The 22,866-nt window shown below is 39.4% G+C and overlaps 1 protein-coding gene across 2 annotated transcripts; it reads left to right on the top strand.

The window, feature by feature from the left end:
• Nucleotides 1-40: 40 nt before the first annotated feature.
• Nucleotides 41-10,969, top strand: ARPC3 (actin related protein 2/3 complex subunit 3). 2 transcript variants are annotated; one of them, XM_061383844.1, is made up of 8 exons: nt 41-143; nt 2,740-2,839; nt 5,381-5,457; nt 8,257-8,292; nt 8,720-8,788; nt 9,570-9,696; nt 10,054-10,148; nt 10,641-10,969. In XM_061383844.1, exons 1-8 carry the CDS (start codon nt 138-140, stop codon nt 10,701-10,703), a joined length of 573 nt encoding a protein of 190 aa, XP_061239828.1. In that variant the 5' UTR covers nt 41-137; the 3' UTR covers nt 10,704-10,969. The 2 variants fall into 2 exon arrangements, with proteins under 2 accessions (XP_061239828.1, XP_061239829.1); XM_061383845.1 differs by lacking the exon at nt 8,257-8,292 and having other exon boundaries at nt 42-143.
• Nucleotides 10,970-22,866: the final 11,897 nt, after the last annotated feature.

Raw genomic sequence — 22,866 nt, 5'->3', positions numbered from 1 at the left:
AGGCCGGAAGCGCGGCGTCCTGCCCTCGCCCTCCCCTTCCGGCTCACTTCCGCCTACCCCGCCCCGGCTGCCAGACCGGAACCGCCGAGCTCTAACCAGATTCTTTTCGTTGGGGTGGAGACCCGGGCGCCTCCAAGATGCCGGTAAATGGGCCAGAGTGGGGGTGTCGGGAGACGGCGGGGATTTGAGAGAGTCGCGAGAAGTCTTGCGTGCGCTGAGAAAAGCGGGCCGAGGAGGGCAGAGAGAAAGCAGGGGCCTGAGAAGGGGAAAGGCAAGAGGAGAGGGGCCGGCCTCTGTGGGATTAGGGCGGCTCGGGGATGTCGGCCGGCCGTGGAGGAACAGGGCATGGCAGAGTGGGCCAGAGACCCGGGGCGTGCTCAGGAGACCGCCACAAGTCTGCTCTCTCCTGTCCAAGCTTGATCCTTTTTATCGCTTTTTGTGCCTTTCCCCATCCCCCCGATTCCAGCGGGGTTCCCAAAGCCTCACTAGAGCCGCGAAGGCAAGGGGTGCCCTTTTAATTTCTCATATCACAGCTAGGGCCCGGCTTCTTTTTTTTTCCCCTGTAGACCCACTTCCTCCTTCGCCTCTGGAGGCGGGTCCCTTATGCTGCCTGTCGCCTGTCCGACCCCACTTCCCTGACTCCTCCTCTCCTGTCGCCCCGGCAGTGGCTGCCACCCCTGAGCCGCTGGGTTTAGGGCTCTCCGAGCAGGTGCAAGGTCCGCGCCTAGTTTCCAAATGTTTGTTTTCATGTGCATCAGAGTAGGAGTTAAAATTGATGGTGGTTTGGTTGTTGTTAATTTCTGACAGCCGCAGGGGTAGATTTATCACCATCTTGGTCTCCATTTTGCAGATGAGGAAAAAGCATGTTGAGTAACGTGATGTTTAGCATCTGCTGCATGCCAAAGCACTATTATAGCAGTGAATAAGGCCAACAAATCCCTATTCTTAAGAAGTTTACATTCTAATGAGGAGACATAATAAATCTGTAAATGTAAATAAAATAAGGGGGATTGTTTCAGATAGTGACAAATGCCATGAAGGTAATAAGTGGGTAACAAGACAGTATAGCTAGTGCAGGGGAGGATAGGGCTGCGTTAGATGAAGCGTATCTGTAATAAAAAGGAGCAAATCATAGTTATATGTTTCGTAAATCCCATAGCCACCGTTTGACTCCTGATGCATGTCAGGAGTTTGTATAAATTATTCCCTAATTAGTCTTCAATGATTATGAAGTAGATATGTTAGTGGTTTTTCATGTTGCAGAGGAGGAAGTTGAGGCTCAGAGAAGTTAAGTAACTTGCCTAAAGGTGCACACTAGTGTGTGCAACACACCAGTGTGTGTGTGTGTGTTGTGTGTGTGTTGGGGTGTAGTAGATTAACAATGTTGTGATAGTTTAAGGTGAACAGCAAAGGGACTCAGCCATACCTATACACTATCTATTCTTCCCCACACTCCCCTCCCATTCAGGCTGCCACATTACAATGGGCAGAGTTCCATGTGCTGTACAGTAGGTCGTAGTTGGTTATCCATTTTAAATCCATTTTCACATAAAGTGAAAGTCATTCAGTTGAGTCTGACTCTTTGGGATCCCATGGGTCCTACTAGGCTCCTCTGTCCTAGGCAAGAATCCTGGGCTCCTCCTCTAGGCAAGAATACTGAAGTGGGTTGCCATTTCCTCCTCCAGAGGATCTTCCCAACCCAGGGATTGAACCCAGGTCTCCTGCATTGCAGGCAGATTCTTTACCATTTGGGCCACCAGGGAAGCCCTTAAATACGTAAGCACACTAGTAAATCTTGATAAAGCCAGATTTTAAGCCAGAACCCTGATGCCTTGTACTCATCATTCCAGGTGCACAAAGAGCACCCTTGACTTCCCCCGTGATCACTTACTTATTATCTGTCTCCTCTATTCACCCGACAGAGCCAGGGCTGGTCTTGCATGTCAGTATTTCCACATGCCTTGCACACAGAAGGTACTTAGTAATCTTTTGATGAATGAATGAATAAATGACTGGGGCCCATGTTGTCTTAGAAAAAGCCAGACATCTTGTAAAATGCCAAACTAGAAGTTGGCCTATAAATTGTTCTCATAAATGTGATTTTTTTCCTCCCTCCTCTAACTCACATCCACCCATTGAAAACAAGTATATATGTTTTTATTTTACAAATGTGGAAATAGGTTAAGAGAAGAAAAGTGATGTCTTAGTCAAGAGGCATAAAGCCAGGAAGTGGCAGAGCTGAAGAGCCAGTGCTTGGACCAACAGCTAGGTTGCTGGGTACCTTTGATTTATATAGTGTTTGCCTATTTCTATAGTGTGAGTACCCCACCAGTTACCAATGTTCTGTCACCAAATGTGAAATTGGAAGGGAAGCACAGTAGCACCTTATCATTAAGTGTTTCCACCGTAGGTGCAAAAGACATAACTAACCTTAAGATCACAGACATTGGTAAAATAATTTTAAAATAGGAAATAATGAAAGTGTTAAATATTTATTACCTTTGTTTTTAATATAATTTATTTAATAGAAAATTTATATAATTTTATTTTTAATAATGGCTGTGTTCAACAACCAGCTTGCCTCAAATTTTCTCAGAATTACTCAAACTTTGGTAGTTTTCATGAGCCAGTTTATCTTGGATGAGTTATTCTTTTTTTTCCTTAAGGAAAGGTACTTGTTTGCCCCAGTGACATTTGCTCTCTTTCTGCTTCTGTGTTCTACCTGGCTTGTCCCTACAGGCTTACCACTCTTCCCTCATGGACCCTGACACCAAACTCATTGGAAACATGGCACTATTGCCAATCAGAAGTCAGTTCAAAGGACCTGCCCCTAGAGAGAGTAAGTCAAAACCCCTTTCCATTATTTTCACATTTTGGTATGAAACCCTCTGATGTTAGCACATCAGGGAAATACTTTGTCAGATTGCTCTTGTATTTTCTATTTGCTTGATGGATATTGTGCTTTCCACCTTCTCAGATCTTGGGTAGATGTTGCATTTAATAGGAAACTGTATTACTGCTGCCAGTTTTTCTGGGATATTTTGTTGAGAGGGAAGAGGAAATGTGCTTAATTCTCAACACTCTTCCTATCATCAGTCAGTTCTTACTAATCTAATGCTGCTGCTTCTATAGAACATCGTGTCCCCATCCTTTCTGTGTCATCAAGCTGGAAAAAACAAAGCATGTTTTAACCTCTTTCTTTATCTAAATCTACTTCCTTTGTCCATTCTTCAGGATCCCAGTTTTTACCAGTATCTCAGTCTTAAGTGTCCTGTATAACATTATTCATTTCTTCTCTTGCTTTTCTGAATTTTGTATCTTTTGCTTTCTTTCTAGGCACTCACTTTTTTTTTTTTTGGAGCTTTTTTTTTTTTTTTTCCTCTGTTCAGAATGCCTCATTCTTTTCAGATACTATCTGAGACTCTTCTGACGACATTCTGAGATGTTCTGCCAACAGTGCAATTTGTGTTATATTAGACATGGTTTCCCTGCAGCCAGGAAGGGTCTGCACTGAGTTCCATTTGTGGTTTCCAAGACCATAGTTTAGATTACTAATTTTGTACTGACCCTGTCTCCATTCTTCTGGCCAGTTTATTTGACTTGACTTCCTCTTAATTTGGTTTTGTTTTCAATACCAGTTTAACGCTCAGTAAACTTAATAAATTTGGTGAGTCACCACACTCTTGTTCTGAAATGGGAAAAAAAAAGCCACCAAAAACAGGAAAAATAATGTAAAAGAATGACATTATTCTTTTGCAGAGGAAGAATAAGGATCAGTGTTTGACCAGATTACTTCCCAGATTGTGACAAAATACCATATAGTGTATCAGAAGACATAATTGACCAAGGATGAAGTAAATTTAATTACCACCTTTGCAATTCTTGGGCCCTTGAGAAAGAATGGGACTGCAGGAAACTGGAACTTCATGATTTCTATAGTTAAAAGTGACTTGTTACTCTTCCCTAGAGGGCTGGAATAGGACTGACTTGGAATTATGGAGAAATATAAGCCTGTGCTATGGACTAAGTAACTGTTAGCATTAATCTAGGTATTTACATTCAACAGATATCTTTTGAACACCTTATATATACCAAATGCTCTTCTCTGTTCTGAATCCTATCAACTGGCCTGAATCCTATCAGCTAGCCTCTTTCCCTTCCTCTGCAACATGACACTAGAGCTAGCTGGTTTTTGTAAGCACTGTGGGATCATAGAAGGAAGTTTCTTTTTTGCAAATAAGAGACTAGATCACAGGGAACATAAGCCTAGAGTTAGAATTCTTTTGGGGACTTCTGTGGTGGTCCAGTGGTTAAGACTGCACACTTCTACTACAGGGGGTGTCAGTTCGACTCTTGGATGGGGAACTAAGATCCCACATGTCCAAAAAAATTTTTTTAAAGGAGGGGAAAGAAAAGAGTTCTGTTAAAATTCTCCAGCAGGGGAATGGGCAAAGATAAAGACAACTGGATTAGAGTACGAAAGCTTCTGCATTTCTGCTGTGTGAGAGGGATAGCAGTCAGGGTTGCAGAATGAAAATAACCGTTTCTGCATTGCTAAAACCAGCTGCCGGATATCGAGACCCTGGGATTGTGACCTTTTTAAAATAAAAAAAGGAAAACCCAAAAAAAGCCAAAGAAATTTTGTAATGAGAAGGAAAACCCAAAAAAAGCCAAAGAAATTTTGTAATGAGATCTGTCTTTGTTACAGCAATACTTCTGGTTTTTCTCAGTCTCTAGCCACCTTGAACAGATTGTACGTATTTGAACTCACAGTTTTTGTAAAAAGAAAGATGTATATGTGAATCCCAGTACATTCCTAAATGAACAGCTGAGAGTTTTTTCCCCTAAAGCTATAGTATGTAAGTTCAAATAAAATTGTATGGAATTCTTTGTATTGGGTTGGCCAAAAAGTTCGTTGGGGTTTTCTGTAACATCTTTTGGAAAAGCCCGAATGAACTTTTTAGCCATCCAAATATTTTTAAGAAAGCAATTTATGAAATTTAGTCTGTGTCTCAGTCTGTTTTTGTAAATGCATTGAGAAACGTCTGGAGTGATGTTCACCAAATGCTGAGAGTGGTTATTTCTGGGTAGTGAGATTAGGGTGACAATTACTTTTTTTTTCCTGTGTTGATTCATTTGTTTCTCTAATGAGCATGTATAATTTTTATAAAGACAATAAAGCTGTCTGAATAAACCATGTGCTTATTTTTCTAGAAATTTTTTTTAAGACTTTGTTTCAGTAGCCTGATTCTATGTTATTCAATTCCAAAGCCATTGACTGTTGAGCTTTAATTTTTTTTTTTTTCTTTATGGCTTTTTAAATGTTATGTTTTACATTTGGCTAACATCCTCTGCCTTTCTCCCATCCTGCCCTGCTTAGCAAAAGATACAGATATTGTGGATGAAGCTATCTATTACTTTAAGGCCAATGTCTTCTTCAAAAACTATGAAATTAAGGTAAAGTACAAAACTTTTGCTCTTTAGTTTTCTGATGGGGATAGTATGTACTTGGCAGTCAGAGTTAATGTGAGGAATAAGTACAATGAAATTAGATTGTGTGATTTTTAAAATCCAGAACAGTGCCGAATTCTATGTTAGTCTTAGTTCACCATGGTTTTGCAGACACTGTCTGAGGGCCAAATCTGGCCTACCACATCTTTTTGTAAATTTTACTGGAACATAGCCATTTGCATTTGTTTACACATCACCTATGGGTGCTTTCATGCCACAACAGCTGAGTTGAGTAGTTGTGACAGGCTGTGGCTCACAGAGTTTAAAATATTCTTTGGTTCTGTACTGAGGAGATTTACCCTTGTATAGACACTTTTTTGTATTTACTTAGCAGTATTAAGCACCTATTTTGTACGAGTCCAAAACCAAAATTTGCATGTGGTTTTTTACATACTTCTGTGTCCTAGACCCTTCCCTCAACCTCATAGTTCTTGTGATCTCAGGAGGAAGGGAGAAGTGGAAGTGGGTAGAAAAGGAAAGGGAGAAATGGAAAGAAGTTCTCTGAGATGCTTCTGTGAGCAAGTTACAAAGAATGTCAATAAATCTTCTTAATAATGTTCTAGATTATGGAATTTCAGTTCAGTTCAGTCGCCCAGTCGTGTCCGACTCTTTGTGACCCCATGGACTGCAGCACACCAGGCTTCCCCCTCCATCACCAACTCCCGGAGTTTACCCAAACTCATGTCCGTTGAGTCGGTGATGCCAGCTCAACCATCTCATCCTCTGTCGTCATCTTCTCCTTAAGCCTTCAATCTTTGCCAGCATCAAGGTCTTTTCAAATGAGTCAGTTCTTCGCATCAGGTGGCCAAAGGATTGGCATTTCAGCTTCATCATCAGTCCTTCCAATGAATATTTAGGACTGATTTCCTTTAGGATTGACTGGTTTGATATCCCTGCAGTCCAAGGGACTCTCAGGAGTCTTCTCCAACACCACAGTTTAAAAGCATCAATTCTTTGGTGCTCAGCTTTCTTTATAGTCCAACTCTCACATCCATATATGATTACTGGAAAAACCATAGCCTTGACTAGACGGACTTTTGTTGGTAAAGTAATGTCTCTGCTTTTTAATATGCTGTCTAGGTTGGTCATAACTTTTCTTCCAAGGAGTAAGCGTTTTTTAATTTCATGGCTGCAGTCACCATCTGCAGTGATTTTGGAGCCGGAGAAAATAAAGTCTGCCACTGTTTCCGCTGTTTCCCCATCTGTTTGCCATGAAATGATGGGAACGGATGCCATGATGTTAGTTTTCTCAATGTTGAGCTTTAAGCCAACTTTTTCACTCTCCTCTTTCACTTTCATCAAGAGGGTCTTTAGTTCTTCACTTTCTGCCATAAGGGTGGTGTCATCTGTATATCTGAGGTTATTGATATTTCTCCCTGCAATCTTGATTCCAGCTTGTGCTTCATCCAGCCCAGCGTTTCTCATGATATCCTCTGCATATAAGTTAAATAAGCAGGGTGACAGTATACAGCCTTGATGTACTCCTCTTCCTATTTGGAACCAGTCTGTTGTTCCATATCCAGTTCTAACTGTTGCTTCCTGACCTGCATGCAGATTTCTCAAGAGGCAGGTCAGGTGGTCTGGTATGCCCATCTCTTTCAGAATTTTCCAGTTTATTGTGATCCACACAGTCAAAGGCTTTGGCATAGTCAGTAAAGCAGAAATAGATGTTTTTCTGGAACTCTTTTGCTTTTTTGATGATCCAGCAGATGTTGGCAATTTGATCTCTGGTTCCTCTGCCTTTTCTAAAACCAGCTTGAACATCTGGAAGTTCACAGTTCATATATTGCTGAAGCCTAGCTTGGGGAGTTTTGAACATTACTTTACTAGTGTGAGATGAGTGCAATTGTGCAGTAGTTTGAGCATTCTTTGGCATTGCCTTTCTTTGGGATTGGAATGAAAACTGACTTTTTCTAGTCCTGTGGTCACTGCTGACTTTTCCAAATTTTGCTGGCATATTGAGTGTAGCACTTTCATAGTATCATCTTTTAGGATTTGAAATAGCTCAACTGGAATTCCATCACCTCCACTAGCTTTGTTCATAGTGATGCTTCCTAAGGCCCTCTTGACTTCACATTCCAGGATGTCTGGCTTTAGGTGAGTGATCACACCATCGTGATTATCTGGGTCATGAAGTTCTTTTTTGTACAGTTCTTCTGTGTATTCTTGACACCTCTTTTTAATATCTTCTGGTTCTGTTAGGTCCATGCCATTTCTGTCCTTTATTGAGCCCATCTTTGTAGGAAATATCCCCTTAGTATCTCTAATTTTCTTGAAGACATCTCTAGTCTTTCTCATTCTGTTGTTTTCCTCTATTTCTTTGCACTGATCACTGAGGAAAACTTTCTTATCTCTCCTTGCTATTCTTTGGAACTCTGCATTCAAATGGGTATATCTTTCCTTTTCTCCTTTACTTTTTGCTTCTTTCAACTCCTTGCCAAACTTTAATCTCTTGGAATCCAACAGAGTGTGAAATCTTTATTTGTAGACTCTTGGACAATAAGCTGTGATCTAAACAGTCTGTGATGTTATGGACGTTTCTAATCTAATGCATGGTCTTAAGTGTGGTGTTCGTATTAAAATTCCACCACATTTCATTCTCTCTCGAATATCATAGACTCTTAAAAATAGGGAAAAGTGTAGTTTGTTTATTTAAAATTATAAATCTATGTAAAATTTGACCTGAAGTATGTACCACATTTGATTTGCATCCATTTGTCTTCTCCACATTTTCCTTTGGGTCAGGTCAAGAGTTGGACTTTTGGAGCTCTTCAGGAATGGGTCAGTTGTGAAATAATTGCTTCCTCCTTTAGAGTCATAAATATTTCTATTCTCGGCACAGATCCTTAAGTGAAAGGGCTTTTAAAGATTAACCAGCCATATGGTTCACCTCAGGTTTTCCAGGCGGCTTTGTTAGCTCTCCTTCCTAGAAGGAGAAGTTACTGGTACAACTTCTCAGGAACCCAGGGCAAGGGGAGCTGAGGAAAACAGGGGCAGCTGCACAGCTCAGGGAGGAAGCTGGTGGCTGCCTCCCCAGGAGCAGACAGAGGGCTTGAGAAGATTGCATTTGGAGAATGGGAATTTTTGATGGTGTGATAACTGTGCTCTCAGTTTTCAGTTAATAAAAGACAAAGATTGAATTTTTTTATTATAATTAATTATTGCATTTTGCTCAGGACTGTTTTTAAGTTTTGTTTTCTTCCCATAGAATGAAGCCGATAGGACCTTGATATATATAACTCTCTACATTTCTGAGTGTCTAAAGAAACTCCAAAAGGTAACTAAGCCTGGGTGATCATTTGTCAGGAACACAATAGGTGTTTAGACTTGTTGAGACTTTAAGGAGAAATAGAAAATATTTTCTCTGAGAAGAAAATCTGAATGTAGATGTCTAAACTTACAGTAGTTGACTAATGAGAAGATAAGGATGATGGTGTTTTAATGCTTTCCATATATTTTTCCAAGACAGAAATCTTGACCAAAATATTCTTTTTTAAGCCCACGGCTCAAGGGTTCTTAACCTAGGGTCTGGGGATAGAATTCAGGGGTGCATGAACTTGAGTGAAGAAAAGATTACATTTTTTCACTAACCTCCAACTGAAATCTAGCATTTACTTTAATTATTAACGTAGGCAGCAGCCCACAATAGCATTAGCAATACCTGTGACTTTCTGCGGCATTTTCATACTACATTTATAATTGAAGATATTTTGAAATTTTATTTACATTCATTACTGCTTCAAAATTCAGGTGTTAGGTCCACTGCTGAGTCTTGTTATTTAGTGCATTAAAGAGCACATGTGTGGCTATGTCATGCATTTGCTTTTTTAAATATTGTAATTATTGTATCTCATTATAATTGGATTCTTGTGTAGTCCTGTTTTATCTTACTCATTTAAAAGGTTAGTTTGAGGAGAAGCCTACAGGCTTCACCAGATTACAAAAGGGCACAAAAACAGAACCCCAGACCTAGCCACTTAGACTAAAAAACTGCAAATTGAAATGTTATATCCCTTTGCCCTACGTTTGTGTATATAATTTTTTTTTTTTTTTTTAAGTGCAATTCTAAAAGCCAAGGCGAGAAAGAAATGTATACACTGGGAATCACTAATTTTCCCATTCCTGGAGAGCCTGGTTTTCCACTTAATGCCATTTACGCCAAACCTGCGAACAAACAGGAAGATGGTAAGAATGTCTCCTCCCCCTTCCTGCGTGGCACGTGGTTTTCTCCACTGGACTGTTTACCTGCCTCCTTTTCTGACTTGATTGTTGTACAGATTGAGAGTGGAATCGTTAGCTCATGCACTATCCTACTTTGTGAGAGTCACTGTCACAAAAGATCCTTGGCAACAAGCATGAAACGTAGAGAACCTTTTTGACCAAAATGAGTATAATCTTAAAACCATTTGAACTGCTGTTTCTATTTCTTATCCTGTTCAGATGTTGAAGAATATTGCCAAGGTCTGTGTCTAAATCAACAGCTAGCACATTTGGGATGCTTTCTCAAATATAATTTTTTATTTTACCTGCTCTTGATTTTAGAGGTGATGAGAGCCTACTTACAACAACTCAGGCAAGAGACTGGACTGAGACTTTGTGAGAAAGTTTTTGACCCTCAGAATGATAAACCCAGCAAGGTAAAAACTCTTTTCATTGCCTATATAGTTGATAAATCACCTTTTACCCTGTAGCCACTGTTAAACACACTAAGATATTTAGTTTTCACATTGCAGTGTTGCTTAACTTTGGTACCTTATACATGGTAGGAGTTCCCTGAGTCACACAGAATAATGAATTACCTGTAATAAGAAATTTTGGTTGTATGTTCTTAGATTGGGGTGTTATAAACCCGTAGAACAGGTGTTGTGTGAGACAGCTTTAATGTATTTATTTTGTTGTTGTAATTTTGAGTGACTTATGAGTCACTGCAGGAAAAAAAAGAAAGGAGAGAAAGAAAGGAAGAAAGAAAAAAAGAAAATTTTACATGTACCTTCAAAGAGCTTATATAATGTAAGGACTGCCAGACCGCTATTTAGTTTTCTTGTTAAGTAAATTCATATTCTACCCTTACCTTGACCCTGCACTGTGATCTGACCACCACTGTTCCTTGTTTTGTCCCCCCTTGTTAGTGGTGGACTTGCTTTGTGAAGAGACAGTTCATGAACAAGAGTCTTTCAGGACCTGGACAATAAAGGCAGCCTCGGCTGGACCCTGGCTCCACAGCCGTGGGCAGCATTCGCAGCAAGATGTACACAGTTCTTTGCCTTTATTTCGTAAAGTTTTATACAGAGGAGAGAAGAGCGTGTGTCTGTACTTGAAGAGCTCTTTATCAAGAATTTGGGGTGGGATGGGTGGGGAAGAATGAGTTGTTGCCTGGTGATTTGAAATGTCTGCAGTATTAAGCTGGTGCTTAATAAATAATAATAAAGAAATTTCTAACATTTCATGTCAGAAGAAATCCATTGTTTATCTTTGACATTTACATAAAAATTGGGGGGCCCGTATTCACCTTTTTCAAGTGTACACTTCAGCAGTTGATAATACATTGTTGTTGCTGTTCAGTCGCTAAGTTATGTCCATCTTTGCAACCCCATGGACTGCAGCACGCCAGGCTTCACTGTCTCCCGAAGCTTGCTCAGATTCATATCCATTGAGTCAGTGATGCCAGCCAACTTTCTCATCCTCTGTCGCCCCCTTCTCCTCCTGCCCTCAATCTTTCCCAGCCTCAGGGTCTTTTCCAATGAGTCGGCTCTTTGAATCAGGTGGCCAAAGTTTTGGAGCTTCAGCATCAGTCCTTCCAATGAATATTCATGGTTGATTTCCTTTTATACACTGAGTTTTTCTCATCACCACTAATTCCAGAAGATTTTCACCACCCTAAAAAGATGTACTCTTTAGCAATCATTCTCCCCAAATTACTTTCCAACCCCTTCCTCCCACAGTCGCTATGGATTTGCCTTTTCTGGACATTTCACATAAATGGAATTGTAAAACAGGGGTCTTTCCTGTCTTGTTTCTTTGACCTAGGACAATGTTTTCAAGGTTCATCCATGTTATAATGTGTATCAGTACCTCATTCCTTTTTTTAAAAAAAAAATTATGGTAAAACACTGCAGAAAGGTGACTGCAGCCATGAAATTAAAAGATGCTTGCTCCTAGGAAGAAAAGCTACGACCAAACTAGACAGCATATTAAAAAGCCAGAGACATTGCTTTGCCAACAAAGGTCCGTCTAGTCAAAGCTATGGTTTTTCCAGTAGTCATGTATGGATGTGAGAGTTGGACTATAAAGAAAGCTGAAGAATTGATGCTTTTGAACTGTGGTGTTGGAGAAGACTCTTGAGAGTCCCTTGGACTGCAGGGAGATCAAACCAGTCAATCCTGAAGGAAATCAGTCCTAAATATTCATTGGAAGGACTGATGATGAAGCTGAAACGCCAATCCTTTGGCCACCTGATGTGAAGAACTGACTCGTTGGAAAAGACCCTGATGCTGGGAAAGATTGAAGGTGAGAGGAGAAGGGGACGACAGAGGATGAGATGGTTTAATGGCATCACTGACTCAACAGACATGAGTTTGAGCAAGCTCCGGGAGTTGGTGATGGAGGGGGAAGCCTGGCGTGCTGCAGTCTGGGGTTGCAAAGAGTTGAACATAATTGAGTGACTGAACTGAATGTATAATATTTACTATGTTTTAACCACTTTTAAGTGTATAATTCACTGGTATTAAGTACATACAGTGTTGTGCCACCATCACCACTGTGTGCTTCCAAAACTTTTTTGTTACCCTAAACAGAAACACTAACCATTAAACCCCAGGTACGTGTAACTCCCAGTTCCTGGTCACCTCTAATCTACTTTCAGTGTCAGAATTTACCTTTTCCTAGCACCTCATAGATACGAAATCAAATAATGTGTATCCTTTTGTGTCTGGCCTCTCTTAGCATAGTTGTTAAGGTTCATGTATGTTGTAGCCTGTGTCAGTACTTCATTCCCTTTAATGGCTCTGTAATATTCGATTATGTGGATAGACCTCATTTTATTTGTCGATTCATCAGCGTATGGACATCTGAGTTGCTTCTATTTTTTTTTTTTTGGCTGTTAATAAGCAGTGCTGCTGAGAACATTCATGTACAAATTTTTGTGTGGACATATGTTTCCGTTTCTCTCAGTTACATACCTAGAAGTGGAATTACTGAGTCATATGATAGCTATATGTAGCTTTCTGAAGAACTTCGGGACTTTTTTCCCCAGAGGCTGCACCAGCTGTACTGTCTTACATTCCTACCAGCAAAGCATGAAGGTTCTGATTTCCCCACATCCTCACCAACAGTTGTTATTTGTTTATAGATACCCTGGTGGGTGTGAAGTATCTCATTTGGTGATTTTGATTTATATTTCCCTTATGCTAATGATACTGAACAGCTTTTCATGTGGATATTGACCATTTGTCTATCTTTTTTTGAAAAATGTTTGTTCAAATCCGTTGCTCGTTTTTTGTTTGATTTATGTTTGTTGTAGGGGTTTTTTTTTTTTTAATATATATACTAAATACTAGGCCCTTATCAGATACATGATTTGCAGATAATTTCTCCCATTCTATAGTGTTTTTTTTTCTTTTTTTACCTTGAAGGAAATGTTTATTTTCTATGAAGAACTGTTCCTTTTTAATTGAAGTATAGTTAATAGCTCAGTTGGTAAAGAATCTCCCTGCAATGCAGAAGAACCCGGTTCAATTCCTGGGTCAGGAAGATCGGCTGAAGAAGGGATAGGCTACCCACTCTAGTATTCTTGGGCTTCCCTTGTAGCTCAGCTGGTAAAGAATCTGCCTGCAATGTGGAAGGCCTGGGTTCAATCCCTGGGTTGGGAAGATCCCCTGGAGAAGGTAAAGAAAGGCTACCCACTCCAGTATTCTGGCCCGGAGAATTCCATGGACTGTATAGTCCATGGGGTCACAGTCGGACACAACTGAGTGACTTTCACTTTCATAGTTAATTTACAATATTCTGTTATATTCTTTTTCAGATTCTTTTCCATTATAGGTTATTATAAGATATAGAGTTAAGTTCACTGTGCTATAATAGTAGGTCCTTGTTTTTTTTAACTTTCTTGGTTGTGTCTTTTGAAGCACAGATATATTTAATTTTAGTTAAAGCTCATTTGTCAATTTTTCCTTTGGTCACTTACGTTTTTGGTTCATACTTAAAAACCATTACCTGTCCCAAAGTATCAGTTTTCACCTGTGTTTCCTAAGCATTTTGTACTTTTAGTTCTTATATTGAGGACTTTTTTTCCCCACATTGTAACAAATTTAGAGTAACAAGAAATTTTAGGTCTTTGATCCATTTTTTAAATTAACTTTTGTATATGAAGTGAGGTAGGGGTCTAACTTTTTTTCTTTTGCATATGACTATCCATTGGTTCCAGTGCCATTTATTAGAAAAGACTATCGTTTCTTCTTTGAATTGTATTGGCTCCCTCATCAAAGATCAACAGAACATAAATGTATAGATTTATTTTTACATGCTATTTTCTGTCCTTACGTGGCATTCATTTTTTACATTTGGCCAGTCTTTAGCATTTAAGAGGTTTTCATTGTTAGGCTGACAGTAAACATGAGTCCTTCCAAAAACTTATGGGACCATGTGTTTTCCAGGTATGTTAAGGTTATAAATTAGGTATTTTAGAAAGTGCCTCAAGACTTTTGGCCATAAAGTTACTGCACTGCCACTGGGTTGGGAAGATCCCCTGGAGAAGGGAAAGGCTACCCATTCCAGTGTTCTGGCCTAGAGAGTTCCATGGACTGTATAGTTCATGGGGTCACAGAGTTTTACACGACTGAGTGACTTTCACTCACCTTTGTTGTACCTTTATGTGTTAGATTTTTACTCTTAAGAGGCAGTTGTTTTGGTATTATGTTGGAATTGTATTTGGCAACAAGCTCAGAAAACCCAATTTACAGTGCCTTGGGGGTTCTGTTGGTTTTGTTCTTAGTTATTGCCAATTGCCAATAGTTTGGCAGCACAGGGTCTTAGTTGCATGTGGGATAGTTGCAACATGTGGAACCTCTTGGTTGTGGAATGCGAACTCTTAGTTGTAGCATGTAGGATCTAGTTCCCTGACCAGGGATTGAACCCAGGGCCCCTGCATTGGGAGCTCGGAGTCTTAGCTGCTAAAACACTGGGAAGTCCCTGTTTTTTAAAATCTGGAAGTAGTCCCAGATGGGGTGGCCATTTAAAGATGTTGTGGAGGGCCCAGGCTCTTCCTGTCCTGCTCCACTCTTCTTTGCACGTGGCTCTCATCCTCATAGTCTCTCGATGCTCCTGCATCTCAGCTTGGCTGAAGGAAGAGAGGAGAGCATGAGGGCTGAAGGAGCGTAGCAGCTGAGTGCCACCTTACTTACCTTCCCAGAAATCCTGCCCAGACTTGCACTTGTGTCTTGGTCTCCAGCGACAAGGGAGCCTGGAAGGATTGTTTTGTTTTTTTAATTTGTTTTTGCCTGCACTGGGTCTTCATTGCTGCATGGGCTTTCCCTAGTTGCAGCAAGTGGGGGCTACTCTCGCGCTGCATGGGCTTCTCATTGCAGTGGCTTTTCTTGTTACAGAGCACAGGTTTAGTTGCCCTGTGGTATGTGGCATCTTCTGGACCAGGGATCAAACTGGTGTCCTCTGCATTGACAGCCAGATTCTTAGCCACTGGACCACCAGGGAAGCCCAAGAGGCAAGTTTTAACTGAGTATCTTGCCACCCAGATTGTTTGTATTGTGCTGCCAAGGGCAAAGGGAATGCATATAGGAGCAGAACTAAATTTCAAATGGTATTAAAACTGGAGCTTTGCAGTGAAACTTGATTGACTAGAGAATTTTCATTTTGGCTTTTATGGGTTAAAAGGTAATTAAAATGTTTGAGTTAAATTATAACTCTTGAGCATCTGTTCACTGGAAATCTAACTTATGGACAAAGTTAAGTACCATATTTCACATACCCAAGAAAACGTACTCCATAGATAGATAAAAGAATAGTCCTGAAGTCAAAAGAGTGTTTTGGGGTTTTGTTTTTTAATTGAAACTCTTAAATCAGATTCTAGGTGTTTGGGTTGGAACTTCTGTTATAGACTCAGAGACATGTCAAAAATAAAGCAAGCCACAGTGATTCATATCAAGATCAAAGGTTTGTTTCTAACAAATATGTTCTATTTTTTTTTTAATTGTGGAAACATTGTGATAGAAACCAATTCACTGTGGTGCCTATTTCATCAGTACCAGCAGGGGGAGCACAGACAATCAGTTAAAACCCTGGCTTCTAAATCATTTCCCTTTAGTGCTGTATGATGGTTAAGGGTTTTGTTTTTTAACATACCAGGGAGAACACTTTCCAAAGGATTTAGAAGTAAATTATACATGAAGTATAACATAATGGGTTCAAAAATAGAGCTTTAATCAAAATGCAATGTTGACATTAAAAGAAGATGATTACAAGGTACGACTTTTTAGAGAAGGCAGTTTAGTAGTTATTGAGGTTGTTTTGTCTTTTTAAAAATGTATTATATTGTTAAGTGTTCATTCTTTTTGATTCAGCACCTCAGCTTGAAGTATTGTTGAATATTGGAACACATACACACACACCTGGAAATAATTCAGACATTTTCAATAGAGTACTGGATACATAAGTAGTCATGATGCACCTATAAAATGAAATATGCAGCCATTAAAAACAATAAGGGGCTCTTATCTGTTCTGTCATGTAAAGATGCCTTAGGATATACATCATTGAGTTTAAAAAAAAGGTTGAGGGTAGCATTATAGTATGATTCCATCCTTGTTTATTTGATTGTACATACTCCCAAAAAAACTACAGAGATACATAACACCAAACTGTTGAGAGTGATTATTTTGCACCAAAGGCAATTACAAGGACTTGTACATTCTAAGTCATATAAACTGTAATCCAGTAAGATATGTATTACTTAATAACTGAGGGGGCAGGAATCTAGTCTTTAAAAAACATTGATAGAAAAATCAAATATTAGAAGAACTGCATTAGCCATAAGCAAGGTGAGGACAGCAGTCACCTGGTACTTTTCTTAAGCATGCTGTTTACAGTTGCTATTTTAATATGATTACTGTCATATGTGTAGTAATGGCACATGGAAATGCTTGAATAAGATTTATGAGAATTGTTTTCTTCTACATTTTCCTTTGCTCCAAAATTATTAGCACTGAAGACCTTAATAAAGGTCTGGAGCTGTGTCCAGAAAGGGATGTAATACCAAAAGCCATTTGGTTCACTTCTCCCTTCATTTTGTTTATAGCAGTTTGGAAGCCCATTCCATCAGGAGAGTGTAATTTTAGGGCCACATCTGTTCTGTGTTGAGTTTGAGATAAATCACCAATCACAATTTCCCACTTTGCCTTAACACAGCAGCTCCAATTTACAGGTGGTCTGGCAGCTTGCTGAACACTTTGCATGTTTAAATCCTATTTAACCCTTTCAAGGGTCTTTGCGGCAGATACAAGTACTATCAAGAAGCTGACGCCTATAGGAATTAAATAACTTGCTCAAACTCAAACACTTGGAAGTTGGCAGAAATGGCAATGAAACCTAAGTCTTTCCAAACCTAGGGCTGGCCCTCGCAGCCATTATAAAATGGTCAGTTGGCTACATTGCAACTTTTAGTAAAACATTCAGGCAATAAAATCAGGAGATTGCAGATGTTCAAGAAATGTAAACAGCAGCTATGCTTTCCAGGCTGTTAGCCGTCTGATGAGAAATATGTATAACAAGATAAAAACCAAGAAATACTGAAAGATTGACATGACTGTTCAGTGATGTAGAAGCCCAGAGAAAGGGCAGGCTGGTGTTACTGAGGTCAGTTGGGGAAGACTTAATGAAGATGGCAGTTAAATTAACTGAGGTCAGAACAGGTGAGCCAAATCAGGTAGGCTAAATGAGAGAGAAGTATATTTTGACATAAGCAGGCCTGGCATGAAGGCAACGTAAGCACAAAGAATATGGGGACAAAGCTGCCCTAGCAGGTGATAGTGAAGGACCCATGTTTCTGAGAGCCAAGGTCAGGGTTAGAACTTTAAACTGTATTCAGTTAGTGGGACAAAGGACATGGCAGTGCCTCCACACAAAGGCACCATTCTGCTTTCACTGACCACCATGGCACAGTGGCAAAGAATCTGCCTGCCAGTGTAGGAGATGGAGGTTCGATCCTTGGGTCTGGAAGATCCCCTGGAGTAGGGAATTGCAACCCACTCCAATATTCTTGCCTGGAAAATTCCGTGGACAGAGCAGAGTCGGACACAGCTGAGCAGCTGAGCATGCACACGTGAGAACAATTTGCCTGATTTTTAAAAAATACTTATTTGACTTTACCAGGTCTTAGTTGAGACACCAGGGATCTTTAGTTGCAGCTTACTCAGTTGTGGCATGTGGGATCTAGTTCCCTGATCAGGGGTCAAACCTGGACCGCCTGTAGTGGGAGCACGGAGTCTTAGTCACCAGCACCAGGGAAGTCCCCTATTTGCCTGATTAATCATCACTTTTCCTGCCCCACTTTCCCCCCAAACCATTCCATAGTTCTGTGCATTACTTTCAAGTGCTTTTTTTAAAAACAAAAAACAAAAAAACAATGGCCTTCTTGAAATAAAATTCACGTATCATATAATTCACTAATTTACAGTATGCAATTCAATGGTTTGTAGTATATTAATTCTCCATTGTAACCATTTTAAGTGTACAATTCAGTGGCATTATATTCTAACATTTCTTAAAAGTTAACATGTACATAATAGGAAACCAAAAAACACAAGAAACAAAAAACAGTCATCCATAATCACAAGCAGTTTACCGTTTGACGTGTCCTTCTAGGTTTCATTTGTGTGTTTACACAAGAAACCATCCATTTTTATGTAATTAAAATCATAGTTATGTATCATGCTTTTTCACACATCATGAATATTTATTATTTCACAATCCAAAGGCTATGAGTATTTTGATGACCAAGAATACACTACACTAACTCAGTCTAGAAGGAGAAAAATATAATCCTGTATTTCTGAAACTTTTTATCATCCCAAACCCACTAAACAATAACTCCCCATTCCTCTTACCCCCGGCCCATGTTAACCTCTAATCTACTTTCTGTCTCTGGATTTGCTTACTTACATGTCACATATAAGGGGCAATCGTACAGTATTTGTCCTTTTGTAACTGACTTCTTTTACTTAGCATCATGTTTTGGGGGTTCATTTGTAGCATCCCCTTGTGTGACTGAATAATATCCCATTATCCATTCACCTGCTGATGGATTGTTTCTATCTTGTGGCCATTGTGAATAATGCTGTAATAAACATCAGTGTACAAGAGTCGGTTCAAATTCTTTTCTCTCAACGGTGCTTTAAAATAAAGATCACTCATTTGCCACTTTGTCACAAGTCCCCCCTGAAGACATTTCCCTGAACAAGTCATTATCTGTCATATTGCTATTTCAGTTTTTCGTAGCCCCAGTGCCTAGAACAATGAGATGCATATAAGAGGCACTTGAGAGACAGGAGGTCCTAGCAGAACTAGGAAACTGAATTGATTCCTGAGACAAGTCAACAGCTAGAAATCGGGAAGAATGAAGGACTCAGCAAAGAATCAGCCTAAGATTCTTAATTAATTAATTAGAGTAAATCAGAGTTAAAGGTGAATTAATAAAGTGTGGGAGTCCTAGAGAGGAATTCCTTGGAAGGGGTTGTTGATAGTGTTAAAATCTCCAAAAAACTTTATGGCAGTTGAACTCTCTTGGCAAACCTTGGTTTTGCATTTGTGTATGAATGAGTTAGTTGCTGTATTCTTACTTGTCTTAACCATCTCATAAACAAAATGTCAATCTGGACAACTTAGAACCTAGACAACTTAGAACCCTAGAATATATTGCCTTGCCAGCCACTTTTACTGAGAAGAGGGAAAATCATTTGGAAAGATGACTGTATTTATTCCCTCCAGTTGTCCAGGGAAATTCTTCATCCTGAAGTTACTTTTCCAATGAAAGGAAGGCTATCACTGCCAGGAGACACTTAAGGCATATTAAGTAATGTTTCCCTTAGAACAATTTACAAGTGTTATGTTTTCCCCTTGTACAAAAGACAGATCTAAGAAAAATGTCTAATGCAGCTGGGAAAGATTTTCATTCTTAGGTGGCTGTTGGATATTTAGAAATGAACTTAAGTGGAACAGAACATTTACATTTATAAATTGTTCCTCTATTCAATACTCCACAGAATCCATGTCATTCTGCATCTGTTAAGTGGCTTAGCTAAAGGTTCATAGCCAGTTGTGTGTCTAAAAAGACCCCTCCAGTTACAAAATTATTTTAGAAAATTCCATGAGAAAGGGGAGGCCTTGTCCCCTTGTGTGTCCCATGTTAAATATTACATGTGTCCTTTTTATGTTATGAAAATCAGTATGATCTGACCTGCATGAGTTTAATGGAACTTAACCTTGGATGAATGGTTAACCATTACTAAGTCACTTCAGTCGTGTCCGACTCTGTGCGACCCCATAGACGGCAGCCCACCAGGCTCCCCTGTCCCTGGGATTCTCCAGGTAAGAACAATGGAGTGGGTTGCCATTTCCTTCTCCATGTTAACCATGGGTGAGTGATTAACTATGGATGAATCCATCCTATTTTGTAGTAATTTATTTTAAAGAGGATTATAAAAACATTTCCAGAGGAGGTGGACTCTCCTTTGCCTATTTTTTTTCTATTAATATTTTGCTTCGTGCATTCTTCTTGTGGTTTATCAACTACACAGATGTATTTTACCACTATTTCTTTATCGAAATTATCAACATTTCTCCTGCCATTTAGCTAGTGATACATTCTCCTTCATTCCCATCAGGATATAAACATGTTATTTCTTCCATCTTAAGAAAGAAAAAAAAAAAAAACCTCTTTTTCTACTTCCCCCACCTGCTATCACTCATTCCTGCCGCCGCACCCCCTTCCCTGTATCACAGGACTTCTCAAGTTTGACACTTGGACATTTTGGATTTGATTTCCTCCTTCAATCTACTTAATGCATCAGACAGAACAACCATCAAAAAACAAGTCAGATCACATTACTTTTCTGCTCAGGACTCTTGACATCCATGAGCCTGTTTCCAACTCCTCTCCCACCTCTCTCAGCTGCAGCCCACTTAACCTCCTTACTCTTCTAACTTGCTAAGATTACTCCTGCTTCTGACCTCCAAGTTTATTGTTTCATTGCTCGGGGTCCTCTCCCTCCCTCTAGATTTCTACATGGCTCCCACTTTCCCTCCCTCAGGTCTTTACTCATATGTCACGCACTCAGTGCAGCCTTCTCTGGTTAAAAACAGCAATCCCTGCCCCAACGCTCCCTTTCTTTCTTCTCTACCTTTTAAGCACCTTTAAAAAAAACACGGAAATTTTATTTTATTTTTTAAATTTTATTCATTTATTTATTTCTGGCTGTGCTGGCTCTTTGCTTTACGAGGGCTTTTCTCTAGTTGTGGCAAGTGGCTTCTCTCTAGTTGAAGTACGTGGGCTTCTCGTGAGGTGACTTCTCGTTGCTGAGCATGGGCTCTAAAGCATGCAGGCTTCAGTAGCGCTTGGGCTCAGTAGTTGTGGCGCACGGGCTTAGTTGCCCTGCAACATGTGGAATCTTCCTGGACCAGGGATTGAACCCCCGTCCCCTGCATTGGCAGGCAGATTTTTAACCAAGGAAGTCCGGAAATTTTATTTTTTAAAAAAATGTTTTTTAAAGATTTTTTTTTGATGTGGAGCATTTTTAAAGTCTTTATTGAATTTGTTACAATATTGCTTCTGTTTTATGTTTTGGTATTTTGCCCCTGAGGCGTGTGGGATCTTAACTCCCCAACCAGGGATCAAAACCATGCTCCTGGCCTTGGAAGGTGAAGTCTTAACCACTGGACCCCTAGGGAAGTCCTGGAAATTTTAAATATATATACACATTGAAAGAATAGCATAATGAACTCCCATGTACCTGCCACTTAATTTCAGTTGATACCAGAACTTTGCTAATTTTGTTTCATCTATCTCCCTCCACTCCCAGGAATATTTAAAAATAAATCCTAAACATTGTTTCTTTGGTGAATTGTATGTTTTATTACCATCTCACATAATATTTGTACTACTTAGTTATTGTTTATTGTTCATTAGCATGTCAGCTCCATAAGACCATGGGCTTTTGTTTTTGTTCCCACCCTCACCACCAAGTCACCACAGATCTTTCTGTAGCTTTCAGGTTTGTCTTTTCTGGATATCTCTTATGGTCTGGTTCCTTTTATCTAGCATGACTTTTTATTTAGCATAATATTTGAGATTCATCCATGTTAGCAGCAATTTGTTTTCATTTTTCATTTTTTGCTGAATAGGATTACATTGTATGAATATACCATATTTGGTTATATAGTGATCAGTTGAACATTTCAATTGTTTCCACTTTTTGCTATTATTAGATATGGTTTTATTTATGAAATACTTCAAGTGTATCAGTAGAAAATATACAATAGCAAGCATTTTTATGCTTACTATGTTCTAAGTGTGTTAGATACAGTGGTATATCTAGCATGTTTGACACCCAGAGAAGGTCAGTTTTTACACCACCATCCCCTTTCTTTTTTAGTAAGTTTTTTTTCAAGCAGTTTAAATTCAGTGCACAATTAAGGGCCACTAACAGGGAGTTCCCATATACTCATTGCCCCCACACATGCACAGCCTCCCCCACTATCAGCATCTCACGCTCTTGATACTTTTGTTACAAAGATGAATCTACCATTATCACCTGAAGTCTATAGTTTACCTTAGGTTTCTCTAGGTAATGTATATCTTTTGAGTTTTGATAAATGAATGACATGTATCTTCCATCATAATGTCACATAGAATAGTTTCACTGCCCTAACTGTGTGTTCCACGGATTCTCCCCTCCCCTGTATCCCTGGCAACTGCTGATGTTTTTACTGTCCCCCGTTTTTATCTTTCCCCAAATGTCATACAGTTGTAATCATACATAATGTAACCTTTTCTGATTGGCTTCTTTCACTTAGTAATATGCATTTAAGTTTGCTCCGTGTCTTTTCATGGCTGTGCTCCAATGATTGACAACTGTTTACCTTGTGTATGGAACATGAATATGTAAAGATGATCATTGATTAGTCATTATAAGTTGATAAGCAGTCATTGATAAGTTTGCAGAATTTAAGGATCAGAGCCAGAAACTGTATCTTATTCATTTCTTTGCTAATCCACATGTATTTAAAAATACATTAATATAATTAAAAAGTATCAATATAGTACCTTTTTGTCCTGTATAATAGTTTTTT

This window comes from Bos javanicus, chromosome 17 (assembly GCF_032452875.1).
Source record: "Bos javanicus breed banteng chromosome 17, ARS-OSU_banteng_1.0, whole genome shotgun sequence".
Taxonomy (NCBI): Eukaryota; Metazoa; Chordata; class Mammalia; order Artiodactyla; family Bovidae; genus Bos; species Bos javanicus.
The sequence above is the reverse complement of the archived record's forward strand: the minus strand, read 5'-3'. Positions and strand labels throughout refer to the sequence as shown.

What these genes read in the sequence shown, in the direction of transcription:
- ARPC3 (XM_061383844.1), top strand. An exon ending in AGGACCTGCCCCTAGAGAGA is followed by an intron (nt 2,840 to 5,380) that starts GTAAGTCAAAAC and finishes TGCCCTGCTTAG; the next exon opens with CAAAAGATACAGATATTGTG. An exon ending in TGCGAACAAACAGGAAGATG is followed by an intron (nt 9,697 to 10,053) that starts GTAAGAATGTCT and finishes TCTTGATTTTAG; the next exon opens with AGGTGATGAGAGCCTACTTA.